Raw genomic sequence first — 19,335 nt, 5'->3', positions numbered from 1 at the left:
CCCCACCAGAGGCCAGAATTCAGTGGGCTTTCTTTCCTCTGGGGATACAGAGCTGTCTGAGGAGAACCAGAGAAGAGAGCTCTGGTGGTGAATGCAGAAGACCCTGAGGATTCTTTTTTTTTTTTTTTTTTTTAAGATATTTATTTATTTATTTATTTGAGAGAGTGCATGAGCATGCATGGAGGAAGGGGCAGGCGGGGAGGGAAAGGTTCTCAAGCAGACTCCCCGTTGAGGGTGGCACACAAAGCAGGGCTCCATCTCCTGACTCTGAGATCATGACCTGAGCTGAAACCAAGAGTCAGACGCCTAAGCGGCTGCGCCACCCAGATGCCCTGACCCTGAGGATTCTTGAGCAGGTGTGTACATACCTGGCAGAGACCTGTTTATATAGCCATTGACTGTGTGCATTTCATGCTGGGCCTGAGCAGATGCAGGATCCAAAGCCTGTGTCAAAGGCTCATTTGTTTCTGAGTGCCAACTTTTCCCTGATGAGAGAGGAGGCAAATATAGGGCCAGCTAAGTGTCTGTCTCATGAATCACTCTCCCTCTCTCCTTCCCTCCCTCCCATGGGTCAAAGAGTGCTCACACCTTAAGCACTTTTGTCAGTACAGTAGGCATGGATGACTTGCTCTCAAAGTCAGTAAGAGAAAAGGCAGAAGACAATTACCAAAAGGCAGAAATTTCTTGCTCAAATTGATTATCTCTCCCTATATTTGTCCATGACAGTAGATGGGAAGGGATGATGGCAAATGGTAACTAGAAGGGAGAATATCGGTTAGTCTGTGCCATGAGGACTTCATTCTATTCATTGACTCATTTAAAAGGGAGCAGATGAAAATCATCTTAGAAAAGGGCTCTCAGTCCCTGTCCTCATCCTAATTGCTTCATTCAGATTGTAGTAATGAAAACTCAAGAACCTGAAAGCTTTCCACCCACCTCCCTGAAATTAAGTTCCTTTATCTGTTCATCTACTGATTCGTTCATTCATCCAAACATATTTACCGAGCACTACTGAGTGCTAGGCACTGAGGACAGAGAAGACACAGTCTCTGCCTTCAAGGTGCTTACAATTTAGCTTGAATAGAGAAATTGACAATTATAACAGAGTGGAGAGTAATGTAACAGATTAGAACAGGCTAATACAGATGCAGAGAGGAGAAGGGACTTCACTTGACTTGAAGGGAAAGGGATATAAAATCAAAGAAGCAGGCAATGATGATTTAATGTGATAAGGAGGAAACTCCAGGTGCTGTGGAAATGTATAAATGTAAAATGCAGACTGGAAGGAGAAGGAAATACTTAACTTGGTGTGAAGGTGCAGACAGGCTTTCTAGGCAGAGGTAACAGCATAAACAAGGATCTGGATGCAAGAAAGAGCATGGTATGTTTCAGTGTGATACAAACTGTACAGTGGGGACACAAAAAGACAGGGAGACTAGTCAGGAGAAGGATGATGAGGTCCTCAATTCAGAAGAGGCAGTGTGGGAGGATAAGATGGGAGAGAAGATGATCACGCTGTTGCTTATATTAGGAGGAGGAGGTGGCAGAAGCTCTGCACCACATAATGTTCTAATTTACTTAATTTAAATCACTTACTTAATCCCCACAACTATCCTATGAAGAAAGTATTATTATTTCAATTTTCAATTTGAGGAAACTGAGACACAAAGAGTTTAAGTAACTTACCACACAGAAGCACAGAGCAGAATGCTGGTTGCCAGGAGCAGAGGGGTGGGGGAAATGGGGAATTATTGTCTAAAGAGTACAAACTTTCAGTACTTTTTTAGATTTATTTATTTTTTTAGAGAGGGGGAGGGGAAGAGAGAGAGGGGGAGAGAAAGAATCCTCAAGCAGACTTCGTGCTGAGCACAGAGTCTGACACAGAGGCTCAATCTCATAATCCTGAGATCATGACCTGAGATGAAGCCAAGAGTTGGACACTCAACTGCACCACTCAGGTGCTCCCAAACTTTCAGTTTTAAGATGAGTAAGTTCCAGGGATCTACTATACAGGTGTGATAACTACAGTTAATAATACTGTATTGAACATTGAAAATATGCTAAAGGAGTAGGTTATAGGTGCACTCATCACACACAAAAAATGGTAACTATGTGAGGAGACATATATTGATTAGCTTGACTATAGTAATCATTTTATTATCTTTCATATATCAAATCATCATATTGTACCCCTTAAATATTCATTTTTTAAAAAAATTTGTCTTAAAAAGACACATGAAAAGATGCTCAACCAAATTACTAATCATCAGGGAAATACAAATCAAAACTGCAATGAGATACCACCTCACATTACTCAAAAATGGCTAGTATCAAAAAGACAAGAGATAACAGGTGTTGGCAAGGATGAGGAGAAAAAGGAAGCCTTGTGCACTACTGTTGGGAGTGCAAACTGGTGCAGACACTGTGGAAAACAGTATGGAGGGTCCTCAAAACATGAAAAATAGAACTACTCTATGATCCAGTAATTCCACTTCTGGGTATTTACCCCCAAAATACAAAACCACTAATTCGATGGGATATATGTACCCCTATGTTTACTGCAGCATTATTTACAATAGCCAAGATATGGAAGCAGCCAAAGTGTCCATCCATAGATGAATGGATAAAGAACAGGTGGTATGTGTGTGTATATATACATAAAAGAATGAGATCTTCCCATTTGCAGCAACATAAATGGACCTAGAGAGTATTTCACTTATGCTAAGTGAAATAAGTCAGAGAAAGAGAAATACTGTATGGCTTCACTTTTACGTAGAATCTAAAAAACAAAACAGACAAAGCAGAAACAGACCCACAAACACAGAGAACAAACTGGTGGTTGACGAGGGGTGGTGGGGGTTGGGAGATGGGCAAGTAGGTGAAGGGGTTAATGAAGTACAGACTTCCAGTTATAAAACAAGTAAATCACAGGGATGAAAGTACAGCCTAGGGAATATGGTCAATACTACTGCAATTCAATACTACTGCAATACACTTACTATGGTGAGCATTTCATAATATATATAATCGGATCATTATTCTCTACACCTGAAACTAACAGATGTCAACTATACTTCAACCAAAAATCTTTTTAAAATTTAAATTAAAAAATGAATAAAATTTTCTAAAAAAAGATAAGAGGGGAGGGGGGTAGGGGGATGGGTTAGCCTGGTGTTGGGTATTAAAGAGGGCACGTTCTGCATGGAGCACTGGGTGTTATACACAAACAATGAATCATGGAACACTACATTAAAAACTAATGATGTAATGTATGGTGATTAACATAACATAATAATAATGAAAAAAGATAAAAGGAAGTATTTAAAAATTAGAGCTAAAAGTCTTTGTTAATGGATTTAATGAGGGGGATAAACCCAGCCTGTTACCCAGCTCCTCTATCTTCTTACCTGATAGCTCCCAATGGAACTCAGGCTCTATTTTTTCTGGAAATTCAGTTCCATCCCCACTTCCTTCATTCCTGAACAGTTTATGATCTTTCTATAATCACTTCCTCTGGACAATAGCAGCCCTCATTCTCAAATACCAGATTAAATTAATATATTCTATTTTTTTAGGAGCCCCAAATTCAGATTGCAGCTCACTAACCTTCATCAAATACAGCAAAAAGTAGTACAAATTCATGCAAGGTCTGTGTCCTTTCTTTGGCCAGACTACCTGAAAAAGAAGTGAGAACATTTATCTTCTATTGAGAATCCTGTCATAGGAAATCAACACTAGGAGGAGACATCACTTCATCTACTGCTTTGTCTCTTGGTCTCCTGTTAACTTTACCATAGTATTGCTTCTTTGGTGTCAGGTGTCCTATACCAGTTCTTCTATTTGGGGTAAACGACTTTTTTCATTTCAAATTTGTTGCAGACCAGTATTTATGTAAAATACAAGAAAAATGAATTACTCAGAAAATGAAATTAAAGAAACATGCAAAATATAAGCCCATATAATCATATTTCATATACGTATATATACATGTATTCAGAACAAACTTAAAAGAGGAAAATTGCAAAAACTGTAAATGCTGTTCATGGTAAGTGTGCATATAGGCAAATATAAATAATTTCTATTATGCTTTTAACTTTTTTTACTTTTGCAAAGTATTATGACCAAAATAACAATGATCGATATTAAACCCCTACAATCACACTTTAAGTGAACACCATGTATACCAATATTTCAAGTTGTTAATGTTACAAATGAACTTGCTTCATGCTTTAATTATTGAATTTGTTGGTTGTCTTTCTTAGCATTGTATTTCTTCTTTGGGAAATTTTCTTTGCAGGCTTACTTTAAGCAGGAAGATTTTTGTTTATGACATTCTCCTTTTTTCTTGTACCCTTGACACTTGAAAGTAAATCTTCGATTGGATGAAGAAAGTAACTCACCTATACAAATTTAAAATATAGGTAAAGCTGTCTGAAAACATTTGAATTCTTTTTATTTTATTTTTAAAATTACCAAGTAGTGAAACTGACTTTTACTTTTGGTGTATAAGTCATGGGCCTTAACACAGGTATAGATTCATGAAACCACTAACCATCAGGACACAGAACAGTTCCAACATCCCAAAAAACTCCCTCCTTCTATCCCTTTATAGACACATATATAGTCATAGTGAGAGAGACAGTCACACATATGGTCATACACTTGGCAACCACTGATCTGTTCCCCATTGCAATATATTTGTATTTTTGAGATTGTCACATAAATGGAACCATACAATATAGAACCTTTTGAGATTGGCTTCTTTACTCAGTATAATGCCTTTGAGATTCATCTATTTTGTTGCATCTATCAGTATTTCATTTTGTTATATTGATGAGGAGTATTTCATGGTATGGATGTACTACAGTTTGTTTAACCATTCACTTGTTGAAGGGCATTTAGGTTGTTTCCAGTTCTTGGCTATTACAAATAAAGCTGCTGTGAACATTAATGTACGTACAGATTTTTATGTGAATATTAAGTTTTCATTTGTCTGGGGTAAATACTCAGGAATGGAAATTAAATATATATTTACCTTTATAAGAAATTGCCTATAATTGTGACACCAATTCCAGTGTACATGGGTTTTTCCCTACCACCAAGCAATTCTATGACATCAGCTGGGTGTCCTACATTTTAACTTAATTCTGAAACTATTTCCCTGGAGATGGTGTAGATTCCCACAGGTTAAGGGCTCAGTTCTACCAGACTTCCCTGTGCTTCTGACCAACCTCTACAGATCAGAGGTTCCAAAAACTCCCTTCTTGGGTTCCATTAATTTGCTAGAGCAGCTCACAGAACTCAGAGAAACACGTTACTTAGTAGATCACCAGTTCATTCAAAAAAGATATAACTAAGAAACAGCCAGATGGAAGAGATGTGTAGGGCAAGTTACGGGGAAAAGATGCAGAGCTCCCATGCCCTCTCCAGGTATGCCACTCTCCTCAAATATCCTTGTGTTCACCATCCTGGAAGCTCTTTGAACCCCATCCTTTTGTTCGTTTTTTTTTTACGGAAGCTTCATTACATAGGCATAATTGATTAAATCATTAGCCACTGGCAACTGACCTCAATACTCAGTCCCTCTCTCTCCTCCTGGTGGAGTGGGGGTTTAGAGTGGGTGAGACTGAAAATTCCAGCCCTTTAATCACTTGCTTGACCCTACTGGCAATCAGCCCCCATCCTTAGGTATATGGTCCAAAAATCACCTCATTAACAAAACCAAAGGCATCTTTATTGCTCTCATTATAGAAAAATCTCAAGGGTTTTAGAAGCTCTATCAGGAAGGAGATGAAAACCAAATATATATTTTATTTAAATCACAATATTAAACTGCCAAACTGTTTTCCAGAGTGGCTATACTGAATCCCCAGCAATGATGTATGAGACTTCCTGTTGGTCTGCATTCTTGACAGTATTCTTAACAATTTTTAAATTATTACATTAGGTATTCTAATAGATATGTAGCAGTATTTCATTGTGGTTTTAATATGCATTTCCATAATGGCCAATGATATTGGACATCTTTTCATGTATTTATTTGGCACTTGTATATCTTCTTTGGTGAATTATCTACTCAAATACTTTGCCCATTAAAAAATGGATTTTTTTCCTTATTGTTGAGATTTGAGAGCATGTTTTATAAAATAAAATGTTTTATATATAATACATACATATATAATACACATGTATAATACATATATAAAACATATAAAAATATCTTGGTTATTGTGAATATATTTTTTATATATATCACATCAGTCCTTTGCCAGATATGTGATTGGCAAATATTTCCTCCCACTCTGTAGCTTGTCTCTTCATTCTCTTAACAGTGTTTTTTTGGGGCGCCTGGGTGGCTCAGTCGTTAAGCGTCTGCCTTCGGCTCAGGTCATGATCCCAGGGGCCTGGGATGGAGCCCCACATCGGGCTCCCTGCTCAGCGGGAAGCCTGCTTCTCCCTCTCCCACTCCCCCTGCTTGTGTTCCCTCTCTCGTTGTCTCTGTCAAAAAATAAATTTAAAAAATCTTTAAAAAAAAACCAGTTTTTTTATTACAAAAGCAAAAATTATTAATGTCGATGAAGTCACATTTATCAATTTTTTCTTTTATGGACTGTGTTTGTGATGTTTTCTCAGAACCCTTCTCTTAACCCCAGGTCATGAAGGAGGTGTTCATAGGTCATGAAGACAAGTGTTATGGTTGTACATATTACATTTAGAGCTACAATTCATTTTGAGTTACTCTTTGTATAACTAGTAAGGTCTAAGGATCATTGCATATAGATGTCCAATTGTTCCAACACCATTTGTTGAAAAGACGCTTCCTCTGAGTTGTTTTTGCACCAAATCAACTGGGCTCACTTGTGTGGATCTATTTCTGGACTTCTATTCTATTTCATTGATCTACAGGTCTATTCTGTTAACTAACACATGTTATGATTACAACAGCTTTATAGTAAATTGCAAAATTGAGTAGGATTATTACTCCAAATTTATTCTTTTGCAAAATCATTTTAGCTAATCTAGTAATTTTAAAAATATTTTATTTATTTATTTGACAGAGAGAGACATAGCGAGAGAGGGATCACAAGCAGGGGGAGTGGGAGAGGGAGAAGCAGGCTTCCCGCCGAGCAGGGAGCCCGATGTGGGGCTTGATCCCAGGACCCTGGGATCATGACCTGAGCTGAAGGCAGATGCTTAACGACTGAGCCACCCAGGCGCCCCACTAATCTAGTACTTTTGCTTTTTCATATAAATTTCAGAATCAGCTTGTCTGTGACCACAAAAAAATCTTGCTGAGAATCTACAGACTGTGGAGAACGGAGATCTTTACTATGCTGAATCTTACAGTACACAAACAGTATGTCTCTCTGTTTGACTTCTTTCACTTTGTAGTTTTCACCATACAGACAGTGTACATGTTTTGTTAGATTTATACCTAAAGTTTCCATTTTTGGAGCTATTGTTAACATTCTTTCTTACATTTTGGTTTCCAGTTATTCATTGAAAGTATATAGAATACTAATTTTTTAAAGATTTATTTAAATTCCAGTTAGTTAACATACAGTGTAATATTAGTTTCAGGTGTACAATATAGTGATTCAACACCTCCATACAGCACCCAGTGCTCACCACAAGTGTCCTCCTTAATCCCCATCACGTATGCAACTCATCCCCCCCCACCTCCTCTCTGGTAACCATCAGTTTGTTCTGTAGTTAAGCCTCTTTCTTGGTTTGCCTCTTTGTTTCCTTTTTTCCCCATTTGCTCATATGTTTTGTTTCTTAAATTTCACAAGCGAAATCATATGGTATTTGTCTTTCTCTGACTTATTTCACTTAGCATTATACTCTCTAGCTCCATCCCTGTCATTGTAAATGGCAAGATTTCATTCTTTTTTATGGCTGAGTAATAGTCCACTATATAATAACATTCCTACACACACACACACCACATCTTTTTTATCCATCCATCAGTTGATTTGATGAATGGATGGAGATCTTTTCATAATTTGGCTATAACAGATAATGCTGCTATAGACACTGGGGTGCATATATCCCTTCGAATCTGTATTTTTGTATTCTTTGGGGTAAATACCTAGTAGTGCAATTGCTGGGTCATAGGGTAGTTCTATGTTTCACTTTTTGAGGACCCTCCATACTGTTTTCCAGAGTGGCTGCACCAGTTTGCATTCCCACCAAGAGTGTAAGAGGTTCCCCTTTCTCCGCATCCTCACCACACCAGTTGTTTCCTGTGTTGTTGCTTTTAGCCATTCTGACAGGTGTGAGGTGATCTCTCTTTGTGGTTTTGATTTGCCTTTTCCTGATGATTAGTGATGTTGAGCACCTTTTGACATACTTGTTAACCATATCTATATCTTTCCCTCCCCATAAATATCTATTCACATCCTTTGCCCATTTGAGGAATTCTGAAGGGGAATAAAAAGAGAAATTCTCCACCAGTTTGGTGGTACTTTAAATTCTGATGCCTTTTCCTGACCTGTTTGTTCTATTTGATTTTTAGGATTCTCAAATGGCTGGCTATGCATTTTGTCAAGGTTCTATAGTTGAGTGAATGGGAGATAAAGGTATAAAGGTATTTAGAACCTCTGTTGACTTTTTTTAAAATTAATTTAAATTTAATTTAAATTTAATTTTTTAATAAAGATTTGACTTTTAAGTAATCTCTATACCCAATGTGGGGCTCAAACTTAGAACCCCGAGACCAAGAGTTGCATGCTCCACTGACTGAGCCAGCCAGGTGCCTCTGTGTTGACTTTTTAAGTCAATTTTCTGCCAAATAATCCTTTTAATTTTAAATTTATTTATTTATATTTTATAGGTAAACATGTTTTGATGATTATTTTATTTATTTATTTATTATTATTTTTTAAGTAGGCTCCACATCCAGTGCAGAGCCCAACATGGAGCTTGAACTCACGCCCCTGAGATCAAGACCCGAGCTGAGATCAAGAGTTGGATGCTTAAGTAACTGAGACACCCAGGTGCCCCGATGACTTTATTGTTTTATTAAACTATGTATCTCACAAATAACACACTGTGGTTGTAACACTTTGTCATAAATTATGACTATGAAACAGAACTTATTATATAAGAGATAATACTTCCAAATGAAACTAGTACAAATTCTTCTGGTCGTCTTCTATTCCCTCCCCTCTTGTTCTTTTGGAATCATAATCATCATCATCATCCAGAAATGGTGGTTCATGTTCACAAATTCTTTGCTTATTCTCCCATCAAAAGGTGGAGTCTAATTCCCCTCCCCCTTTATGCGCTGGCCACACAGTGAGGCAGAAGGGATGCTGTGTAACTTGAGGCCAGGTTAAAAAAGGGACCATATAAAAGACTGCATGAGCAACCACATAAAAGATCTGGCTACTAAGGAGAAAGAGAAGACAAGCCAAAGACTGAGAGAAAATATTTACAAAAGACATAATCTGATAGACTGTTATCCAAAATACACAAAGAACTCTTAAAACTCAATAAGAGAACAATCTGATTTAAAAATGGGAAAAAGACCTGAACAGACACCTCAACAAAGAAGATATACAGAGGGCAAATAAGCATATAAAAACATGCTTCACGGGACACCTGGGTGGCTTGGTCAGTTAAGCATCTGACTTTGGCTCAGGTCATGAACTTGGGGTCCTGAGACTGAGCCCCATGTTAGGCTCCCTGCTCAGCAGGCAGTCTGCTTTTCCCTCTCCCTCTGCCCCTCCACCCTGCTTGTGTTTTCTCTCTCTCTCAAATAAATAAATAAAAATTTAAAAATAAAAACATGCTTCACATCATATGTTATCACGGAAATGCAAATTACAGCAATTTGATACCACTACATACTTATAAGACTGGCCAAATTCCAAAATGCTGGCAACACCAAAAGCTGGTGAGCATGAGGAAGAGCAGGAAGTCTCATTCATTGCTGCTGGGAATACAAAATGATACAGCCACCTTGGAAAACAGGTTGGCAGTTTCTTACAAAAGAAAGCATACTCTTGCCATAGGATCCAGCAACTGTGCTCCTTGGCATTTACCCAAAGGGGTTGAAAACTATGTATGCATACAAACCTGCACATGGATGTTTATAGCAGCTTTATTCATAACTGTTAAAACTTGGAAGCAACCAAGATGTCCTTCATTGGTGAGTAGATAAATAAACTGTGGTCCATCCAGACAACAGAATATTATTCAGTGCTAATAAGAAAAAAGCTATCAAGCCATGAGAAGACATGGAGGAAACCTAAATGCATATTACTAAGTGGAAGAAGCCAATATAAAAAGGCTACATACTGTATAATTTCAACTATTTCACATTCTGGAAAAGGCAAAACTATGGAGACAATTTAAAAAATCAGTGGTTGCTAGGGGGTGGGACAGGAAAGGATGAATAGGTGGGGACACAGAGGATTTTTAGAATAGTGAAACTATTCTGTATGATACTATAATGGTGGATACATGTCATTCTACATTTGTCCAAACCTGTAGACTGCAAACCAACAAGAGTGAACCCTCATGTAAAGTATGGACTTTGGTTGATAATGATATGTCAGTGTAGGTTCACCAATTGTAACAGGATGTTGATAGTGGGGCAGGCTGTGTGTGGGTGGCAGACAGGTGGTATTTGGGAATTCTCTGTACTTTCTGCTCAGTTTTGCTGTAAACCTAAACTATTCTAAAAACAGAGTCCATTTAAAAGGAAAAAAACTTCTGGCTACCCTGTAGCTCCCATGCTGAAAAGACCCTGTGGAAAGCTCCAGCTATTTGAGTTTCCAAGCCCAGGTGCCAGACATGTGAATAAAGTTTCATTCAGGATGACCTTGGCTCCAGCACTATTTGACTACAACCTCATCAGACAGTGGGCTGCAAGAGGACTGCAGATCCGGCTGTCATTCTGAGAGGTAGAGTGGCTCATATAAGGTCTCCAGTCTGGCCAGGGATCTGCTGCTGCTTTTTTTTTTTTTTTTTAAAGATTTTATTTATTTATCTGGAAGAGAGAGACACAGCGAGAGAGGGAACACAAGCAGGGGGAGTGGGAGAAGGAGAAGCAGGCTTCCCGCCGAGCAGGGAGCCCGATGCGGGGCTCGATCCCAGGACCCCGGGATCATGACCTGAGCCGAATGAAGGCAGACGCTTAACGACTGAGCCACCCAGGTGCCTCAGATCTGGTGCTTCTTCCTGCCTTTCTCTTCCTCTTCCAAAGGCAAGGTTTCAAGGCAGGGAGTAGAAAGCCTTGGGGAGAGGCTAAAGGGCTACGGCATTTTGGGGCACCTGGGTGGCTCAGTCGGTTAAGCATCTGAATCTTGATTTTAGCTCAGGTCATGATCTCATGGGTCATGGGATCAAGCCCCGAGTTGGACTCCGTGCTCAGCAGGGAGTCTGCTTGAGGATTCTCTCTCTCCCTCTCCCTCTGCCCATCCCTGCACATGCACACACACCCTTGCACTCTCATAAATAAATAAATAAATAGCTAGAGCAAATAAAAAAAGAAATCCTGAGACAGACCACCAAGTAAACATACTCCCAAATTCCATGAGAGACCCACAAAAACCATGAAAAATGATAAATGATGACTGTCATTTTTAGCCACTAAATTATGGGGACATGCAGTAATAGTCAAAGGAAAAAAACGTCCCATGAAGCTGATTTCACTATTAAAAACTTAGAATTAAAGAAAATTCTGCAATGTTTACTTCCCTAATTTAGTGTATGCTATTAAACTATAAATTAAAAACAGGTTTAATTAGGGGCGCCCGGGTGGCTCAGTCGTTAAGCGTCTGCCTTTGGCTCAGGTCATGATCCCAGGGTCCTAGGATCGAGCCCCATGTCAGGCTCCCTGCTCCGTGGGAAGCCTGCTTCTCCCTCTCCCTCTCCCACTCCCCCTGCTTGTGTTCCCTCTCTAGCTGTGTTTCTCTCTCTCAAATAAATAAATAAAATCTTTTAAAAAAAACAGGTTTAATTAAATTTTTTAAAGATTTTATTTATTTATTTATTTGATAGAGAGTGAGCACAAGCAGGAGGAACAGCAGAGGGAGATGGAGAAGCAGGCCCCCTGCTGAGCAGGGAGCCCGATGTGGGGCTCAATCCCAGGACAATGGGATCAGCACTGAGCCACCCAGGTGCCCCAGGTTTAATTAAATTTAAGATAATTTTTAGAATAACAAGTTATAGATATTTGCTTTTCTCCTATTTTTTTTTACAGTAGGCTCCACGCCCAGCACAGAGCCCAATGCAGAGCCCAATGTGGGGCTTGAATTCACGACCCTGAGATTAAGACCTGAGCTGAAATCAACAGTTGGACTTAACTGACTGAGCCACCTAGGCACCCTGCTTTTCTCCAATTTTTAAATGCTTTTGAGATACAGATGACACAGTTGGATGTGTTTATCTCCAGAAAGCTTTCAGGGAACATAACACAAAATTTACAAAAGGCACTACTGAGATAGCCCACTGAATGTAGTATTTTCTTTCCATGGGCATGTTGCAAGGAAAAAGAACCTCCTTTAAATGGAAGAACACAAATGCTTTAATAATTGACCCAGATGTTTATACTTCCATGCTTATTTGATTTGAGTCCTACCCTTTCTCACACTTACCTTCTTTGCAAACCAGCAGGGCTCCAATGAGGCCTGAATTCAGGTCTTTCACCAGGTCCACATGAGAAAAATACGAGTAGGTGAGACATGGTGGATCAGAGGCCATTGGACCGTTCTCTTTCAGGACCTGCCAGACATAAGTATGGCTTTCACCAGGAATGACTTTATCATCTTCCTTCTCCTTTTGGCTGGTCTGATCCTCATATTCAGCACCTAAGCAAGAAGGGATAAAATTGTCCTTTCCATACCCATTGTTCACTCAAGGAAACATAGCAAGTTTATCGTTATCAGTAGATTCTATCAGTAGAAAGAAACAGACTTTCTGCAACTTAATTTGGAAGACTATCAAACAGCCTCATATATTTCAGAGAAGTTGTAGACCACTAATGCAAGCATGAGGGGTTGAGTGGTTCTCACTGTGACCTCCAGATTCTAACCAATAGTATTGCTTCCATCATTGCATCTTTTTATCTATCAATTATCAATTCAACTCAACAGACATACATTGGTTACGTACTTTGTCCCAGACTCTCTAATGAGTAATGGTCATGGAAAGATGAGATAGAGATTTTTAAAAATGTTTTTTTAGAGGGGGAGGGGGAAGGTAGGGACAGAGGGAGTGGGAGAAAGAGACTCTTAAGCAGACTCCACACCCAGCATGGAGCCTGACACGGGGTTTGATCTCGCAACCCTGAAGATCATGATCTGAGCCAAAATCTAGAGTCTGACACTTAACCAACTGAGCAACCCAGGTGGCCCTTTTTAAAAATGTTTTTAACTTGGTTCTTCTCTGGAGGAGCAGATCACATCAGGGGCAGATATTTTCTGGCTGTCTCATGCTTAGTGATGTTAAAATTAACCCCTGGATTAGTTTGATACCTTGATTCTAAATTGAGCACTATATGTGTTCATTGTTAATGAAGTATCTTTGCTTCTAGGTCATTTCAGTGGACAGAAGTAGAAACTATTTAAAGGCACTGACATAATGCCTTATACTTCTATTGAAACATTTTTCTAGCAACTTCACTATAACTTCCTGGATTTATAATGGTCTCTGGAGTTCCAGAGCAGCCCAAAGCATTCAGGAGGCTCTTTATTTATACCTTATCCCTACTCTGCCTGTACTTTTACTACAAACTTTCAGCAGCCAAAGTACAGGTGTGCACTAGGTACTACTGGCTTCATCCAGAAGCAACATCAGACCAACACCTTGGCAGAGAGTGGTAGACATTTTTAAAACCCTGAGTTGGCACCTGGGGAAGGAGTGTGTGTGTGATCATGGACTGATATTTGAGTACAACTCAAAAAATTAAGACTTTCCAATTTCAGAATGAGAAATTAGTCAACATAGGGCATGTGCTCTAATAGTTTATTAATGATTTGCTTGAATCTTCTTGATCTATATATGCCATAGTCTATCTGGAAAATATCATAGTTAATTGTGGTACCCCCTTCACTCCCTTCCTGCATTGTGAAGGTTAAGGAGAAGCTACGTAAAGAAGGGACTCTGGCCAAATAGGTTTTTGTTTTAACAAAGTCGGTTTGTGCTTCTGGTAGGTGGCTCTTATCACATGGTGGCATCCATATTTAGAAACTGGGGGGAGGAGAAGCAGAGAAAGTGTCTGGACAGTCAGAATCTAAGGAAAGAGAAGATGAAATCCATTTCACTTCCATACCATGAGCGTTGATCCTCCCTAGGAAGTTTTCTGGGCATAGGAAGGCAGACGAAGTGGAATTGTTAGGATCAGTGGCCTGGCTCCTCAAGGGAGAATAGGAACCAAATTAAACTTCAGGGCTTATGGGGCACCGGGGTGGCTCAGTTGGTTAAGTGTCTGGCTTCAGCTCAAGTCATGATCGCAGGGTCCTGAGAGCAAGTCCTGCATCAGGCTCCTTGCTTGGCGGGGAGTCTGCTTCTCCCTCTCCCTCCGCTGCTCCCCCTGCTTGTGTGCACGTGTGTGCTCACTCTCTTTCTCAAAAAAATAAAATCTTAAAAAAATAAACTTCAGGGCTTAGACGAAAATGACAATGTTCCTGACTTCATGAAATTGGCCTAGGTTTGAATCCTGAGTACACCATTCACTAGCTGTAGGACCTTGTATTCAATACTCCTTTCTATCCCTGAGATGACAGGAGAATAGGAGGGCATTTGACTCACCTTCAGAAGCTTTCCAATAGGATACACCAACAGCATGAAGACTGACAGGATGAGAAGCCATGTTCTTAAGTATAATGACCACTGTGTCATAAACTTCAGCACAGATGGTAGGACCCAGCAAACCTGCAAGAATGAGATGCCACCCAAAGGTCACTTTGAGAGTGGTACTCCAGGAAACCTGATATTATGAAAGTGATGGCCAAAGTCACAGTGGAAAAACATGACCCTGTGATTATCAATAAAAAGTAGTAACTGACTGAATAAATGCATAAACTGCTATCACCAGCTTAGTGTCATGGTTGTTCTGAGGATAGATTTCTGGCAATTTATTCAATGTATTCATTCATTCAACTAATAGTTGAGTTCCTACTATAGTCTAGGAACTGCCCTAGGCACTGGAGATGCAGTAGTGAAGAAGACAGATCATGGAAACTACATTCTGGAGAATGTAATTAAGCACATAAAGAAATAACAAGAAATATTCTTTTTTTAAAAAATATTTTTATTTATTTGAGAGAGAAAGCACAAGAGGGGGAGGGTCAGAGGGAGAAGAAGACTCCCCGCTGAGTGGGGAGCCCGACATGGGACTCAATCGTGGGAATCTGGGATTATGACCTGAGCCAAAGGCAGACGCCTAACCAACAGAGCCGCCCAGGCGCCCCAACAAGACATATTCTGATTGTTGTAAATGCTATAAAAGATGGTGGTGTGCTAGAAAATGATGAAGCAGGAGACAGAATCTTTTAAATATAGTGGTTAGGAAGGGCATCTTTGAAGAGGTGGCATTTGAGCAGAGATCTAACTAAATTGAAAAGAAGCAAGATTTGTAAATATCTAATAGAATAACATTCAAAGCAGATAAAACAAATGGAAAAGTCCTGAGACAGGAATAATCTTGACATAGTTGAGTAACATGTGAATGAACAGGGGAATAAGAGAAAATAAGGTTATAAAGGCAGGCAGGGAACATAACATGTAGGACTTTGTAGGCCACAGGAGTTTGGATGAATTTGGAATTTACAAGAAGTATGCAGACTTGGGACTTGTTTTGGATGAATAGTCAACAAGACTTGCTGATGGATTGCATGTTAGAGATAGGAAAAAAAAACAAGAGCAGCCAGGGATGACTCCTGTGGTTTGGGTTTGTGCAACTGGGTGGTAGGCAGGCCAAGATGCAGAAAATTAAGAGGAAAATCAAGACTTCTGACTTATAGACATATTAAGTATAAGATGCCTACAAATGATTTATTGAATGAAGTGGATTCAATGGGTCAAAAACATCAAAGAGATTTATTTTTCAGGGTTTTTAACTGTGCTATGTGGAGGGACACCTGGGTGGCTCAGTCAGTTAAGTGTCTGCCTTTGGCTCAGGTCATGATCCCAGGTTCCTGGGATCGAGTCCCGCTTTGGGCTCCCTGTTCTGTTCTGCGGGGAGCTGCTTCTCCCTCTCCTGCTCCCCCTGCTTGTGCTCTCTCTCTGTGTCAAATAAATAAATAAAATCTTAAAAAAAAACACCTGTGTTACGTGGAGTTTCCCCTCTTGCACTTTGAACAATCCCCAATGTTTTCCAGTAACCATCACATATTAGCAGTCTAGCTTAATATCAAACATCTGATGTCTCCTGCAATGTAAGGGTCCCTCCCTCCTCCAGCTTTCTCATCTTCCTCTCTGAATCTGCCTCCCCCACTCACCTTACTATCTCCTGACCCTCTAAGCTTGTAGCTAGTGAGAAAAGGACAGGGGTGTAAAAATAGGCATGATGACAAGATCTTTCTTGGAAAGAATAGTGATAATGTGGCTTTGCTAGCCCCTGGTTGTGGGGCATGCCAAAATTCTGTCTCTTTCTTTCTTAGGGAACTTATAGGAGTTCTTTGGAGACTCTCTCCTTCCAAATCATGCCCTCTCCAGCTGTCACTTGTATATCTCTTCTCAGTTTCTGCTTCTGGCAGTACAATTAGAGAGACTTTTAGGGGAAGTTCCCTGAAGACTCTGACCTTGAAAGTTTTTTCAGATAAAAAGCAGGAGCTAGTCAGAGTCTTAGGAGTTCCACAGGTCTTATGTCAAGTCTTCTAAGTGGTTCTCCTAAAGGCTTCCTCACTACAGCTTGACATGAGGGTGAAACCTTCCTCCCACTATGGGGTGGGGAACATACAAATCACCAAAAATGGTTTACAAAGAAATCCTCAAACCTAAATTATTTCATAAGTTCCTAGCCTTCTTTTATTTAGGCTTGAGGTGCAAGATGGGCTGAGGGTTGCAGAACCAATTTTGGGTCACCACCTGAACAAGTCCCTGAATAAGTCCTACATATGAGGGCTGACATCTCTTTTTTTTTTCCATCAAATTTTAATTTAAATTCTAGGTAGTTAACATACAGTGCAATACTGGTTTCAGGAGTAGGGGCGCCTGGGTGGCTCAGTTGGTTAAATGTTTGAGTCTTGATTTCGGTTCAGGTCATGATTTCAGGGTCTTGAGATTAAGCCCTGCATCATGCTCTGTGTTGGGTGTGGAGCCTGCTTGGGATTCTTTCTCTCCCTCTCTCTCTGCTCCTCTTCCTTATTCCTCTCTCACTCTAAATATATATATATATGTGTGTGTGTGTGTGTCACTCATTTTTATATGTGTGTACACACACATATATATACACATACACATACATACATACATATACTGGTTTCAGGAGAATTCAATGATTCATCACTTACATACAATATCCAGTGCTTATCATAACATGTGTCCTTCTTCATATCCATCACCGATCTAGCCCATCCCCACCCACCTCCCTCCATCAACCCTCTATTTGTTCTCTATTGTTAAGAGTCTCCCATGGTTTGTTTCTGTCTCATAAAATTTATTTCTTTTCTCTTAGTCCAAGATTTCAAACTGGATAAAACTGACCTTTTATAATTTTAAAAAATAATCTCTATACCCAACATAGGGTTTGAACTTACAACCACAAGATCAAGAGCCATGTGCTCTACTGACTGAGCCAGCTGGGTGCTCCCAATCTCTCTTTAGAATTTGGGAGTACTTGTCACCTATAATTCTCAGCAATAATTCTAAGGTAGGAGATGTCTTATTTTGATATCCTGTTACATGCTTATTTGACATCTAAGTGGACGTATCATGCAAGCAGCCTGAACTGAAGATATAAACCTGGGAGTTACTGGCATAGGGATATCTTAAAATTGTGGGACTGGATAAGATCAGCTAGTGATCGAAGGTAAAGAAGAGATAAAACAAACCCAGGTCCAAGACCCAGAGCACTCTAACATCTAGAGAACAAGCAGAGGAGGAGAGTCCAGCAAAGAGACAGAATATTCTGTGTCAGTGTATTTCCCCAACAGGTGGTAGTAAGGGAAACCTGGCCTTCTACAACTGCAGCTCCAAGACTGGGGGATCCTTGCTAGGACATCAGATACTCAGTTTCATAATAAACAGTCAATATTGTTTATATTACCCATCCATGGTGGCCTGGGCTTGGCAATGTTGAAAAGGTCATCTGTAAACTCTACGAACACAGTCTTTTTGTACATGACTGATGTGTTGAATGGCAAAGATCTTGGCACCCTAGGAGAGAACCTGTGTGAAGAAAGGAAAATGTCATTCATTTTGGTGGACCTTCTTTGAACCCACTTTTCCAGAAGCTGGAAGTAAAGCTTCCATCCCACTCTCTTCTACTGTTAACAAGGCAAACTGGAAATTGTATGTAACACTGCTATAGACTGAATGTTTATGTGTGCAGACAATGGGATTAGCGACCTTATAAAAGAGACCCAAGACCCCAGAGAGATCTCTCACCTCTTCCACCATATGCAATGATACAGTGGCACAGTGGGAAGATGGCCGTCTGTGAACCAGACACGGAATCTGCCAGCACTTGACGTTGGACTTCCAGGCTCCACAACTGTCAGAAATCTGTGTCTGCTATGTACAAGCCACCCAGTCTGTGCTATTTTGTTATAGCTTCCTGAACAGACTAAGACAATTCCTAACATCTATCAAACCAAAACACTGTTTTCAAAAGTCATCTGATATATTAGGTGCCACATGATAAAATAAATCATAAAATCATAAATCATGGTTTGTTTCTGTCTCAATAAAGTTTGAGTACCCATACACTGCATCCTTTGCCAAAACAATAACTATAGGGTCCTTCAATTTTATCTCTAAAAGACACTGTAACTTTAATCTAATTAACTTGTATTCAAATTTTGTCAGTATGTACCTAAAATTATACTTCCCCTCTCAGGGATACCAGGAATATCACAGAGAAAATTACCTTCCAATTGCCTCAGTTATTAAAACTCTTTTAGGTAAAGATTGGTTCCCAACCTTTTCCTCTCTCTCTACCTGACAAGTTAGGTTGTCATGTTCTGGGGCCCAGTCTAGGTTGAATAATCAAAAGGATCAATGTGAAGAAGGCTGCAGGTGAATTGGTAGAAAATACAAAGTGCTTGAAGGTGGCTATTGTCACTCATTTTTGCATGCATAGAGTAGTTCTGCAGTTTTCTATATGCCATAGAGAGCCTCTCTTCCTGACTTATACTTCTGGATATCTAACTCTTACCA

At 39.7% G+C, this 19,335-nt stretch overlaps 1 protein-coding gene across 10 annotated transcripts in view; it reads right to left on the bottom strand.

Moving 5' to 3' along the window:
* The window catches only part of F8 (coagulation factor VIII), a 133,697-nt gene that overhangs the window by 93,690 nt on the left and 20,672 nt on the right, over positions 1 to 19,335 (bottom strand). For 7 of the 10 annotated variants that reach the window (XM_031031877.2, XM_031031875.2, XM_081807992.1 and 4 more), the window contains 5 exons: positions 18,224 to 18,345; positions 14,764 to 14,886; positions 12,609 to 12,821; positions 3,607 to 3,675; positions 369 to 485 (listed from right to left, as the gene is read on the bottom strand). In XM_031031877.2, the coding sequence (XP_030887737.1) occupies positions 369 to 485; positions 3,607 to 3,675; positions 12,609 to 12,821; positions 14,764 to 14,886; positions 18,224 to 18,299 (598 nt within the window). In that variant the 5' untranslated portion in view covers positions 18,300 to 18,345. Of the gene's footprint in view, positions 1 to 368; positions 486 to 667; positions 2,371 to 3,606; positions 3,676 to 12,608; positions 12,822 to 14,763; positions 14,942 to 18,223; positions 18,346 to 19,335 lie in introns of those variants that run through there. The other 3 variants (XM_081807991.1, XM_081807990.1, XM_031031880.2) reach the window with 2 other exon arrangements.

The sequence above is a fragment of the Leptonychotes weddellii genome, chromosome X, assembly GCF_054177405.1.
Source record: "Leptonychotes weddellii isolate Sample4059 chromosome X, ASM5417740v2, whole genome shotgun sequence".
Classification (NCBI taxonomy): Eukaryota; Metazoa; Chordata; class Mammalia; order Carnivora; family Phocidae; genus Leptonychotes; species Leptonychotes weddellii.
This window is presented reverse-complemented; position numbering and strand designations above follow the sequence as displayed.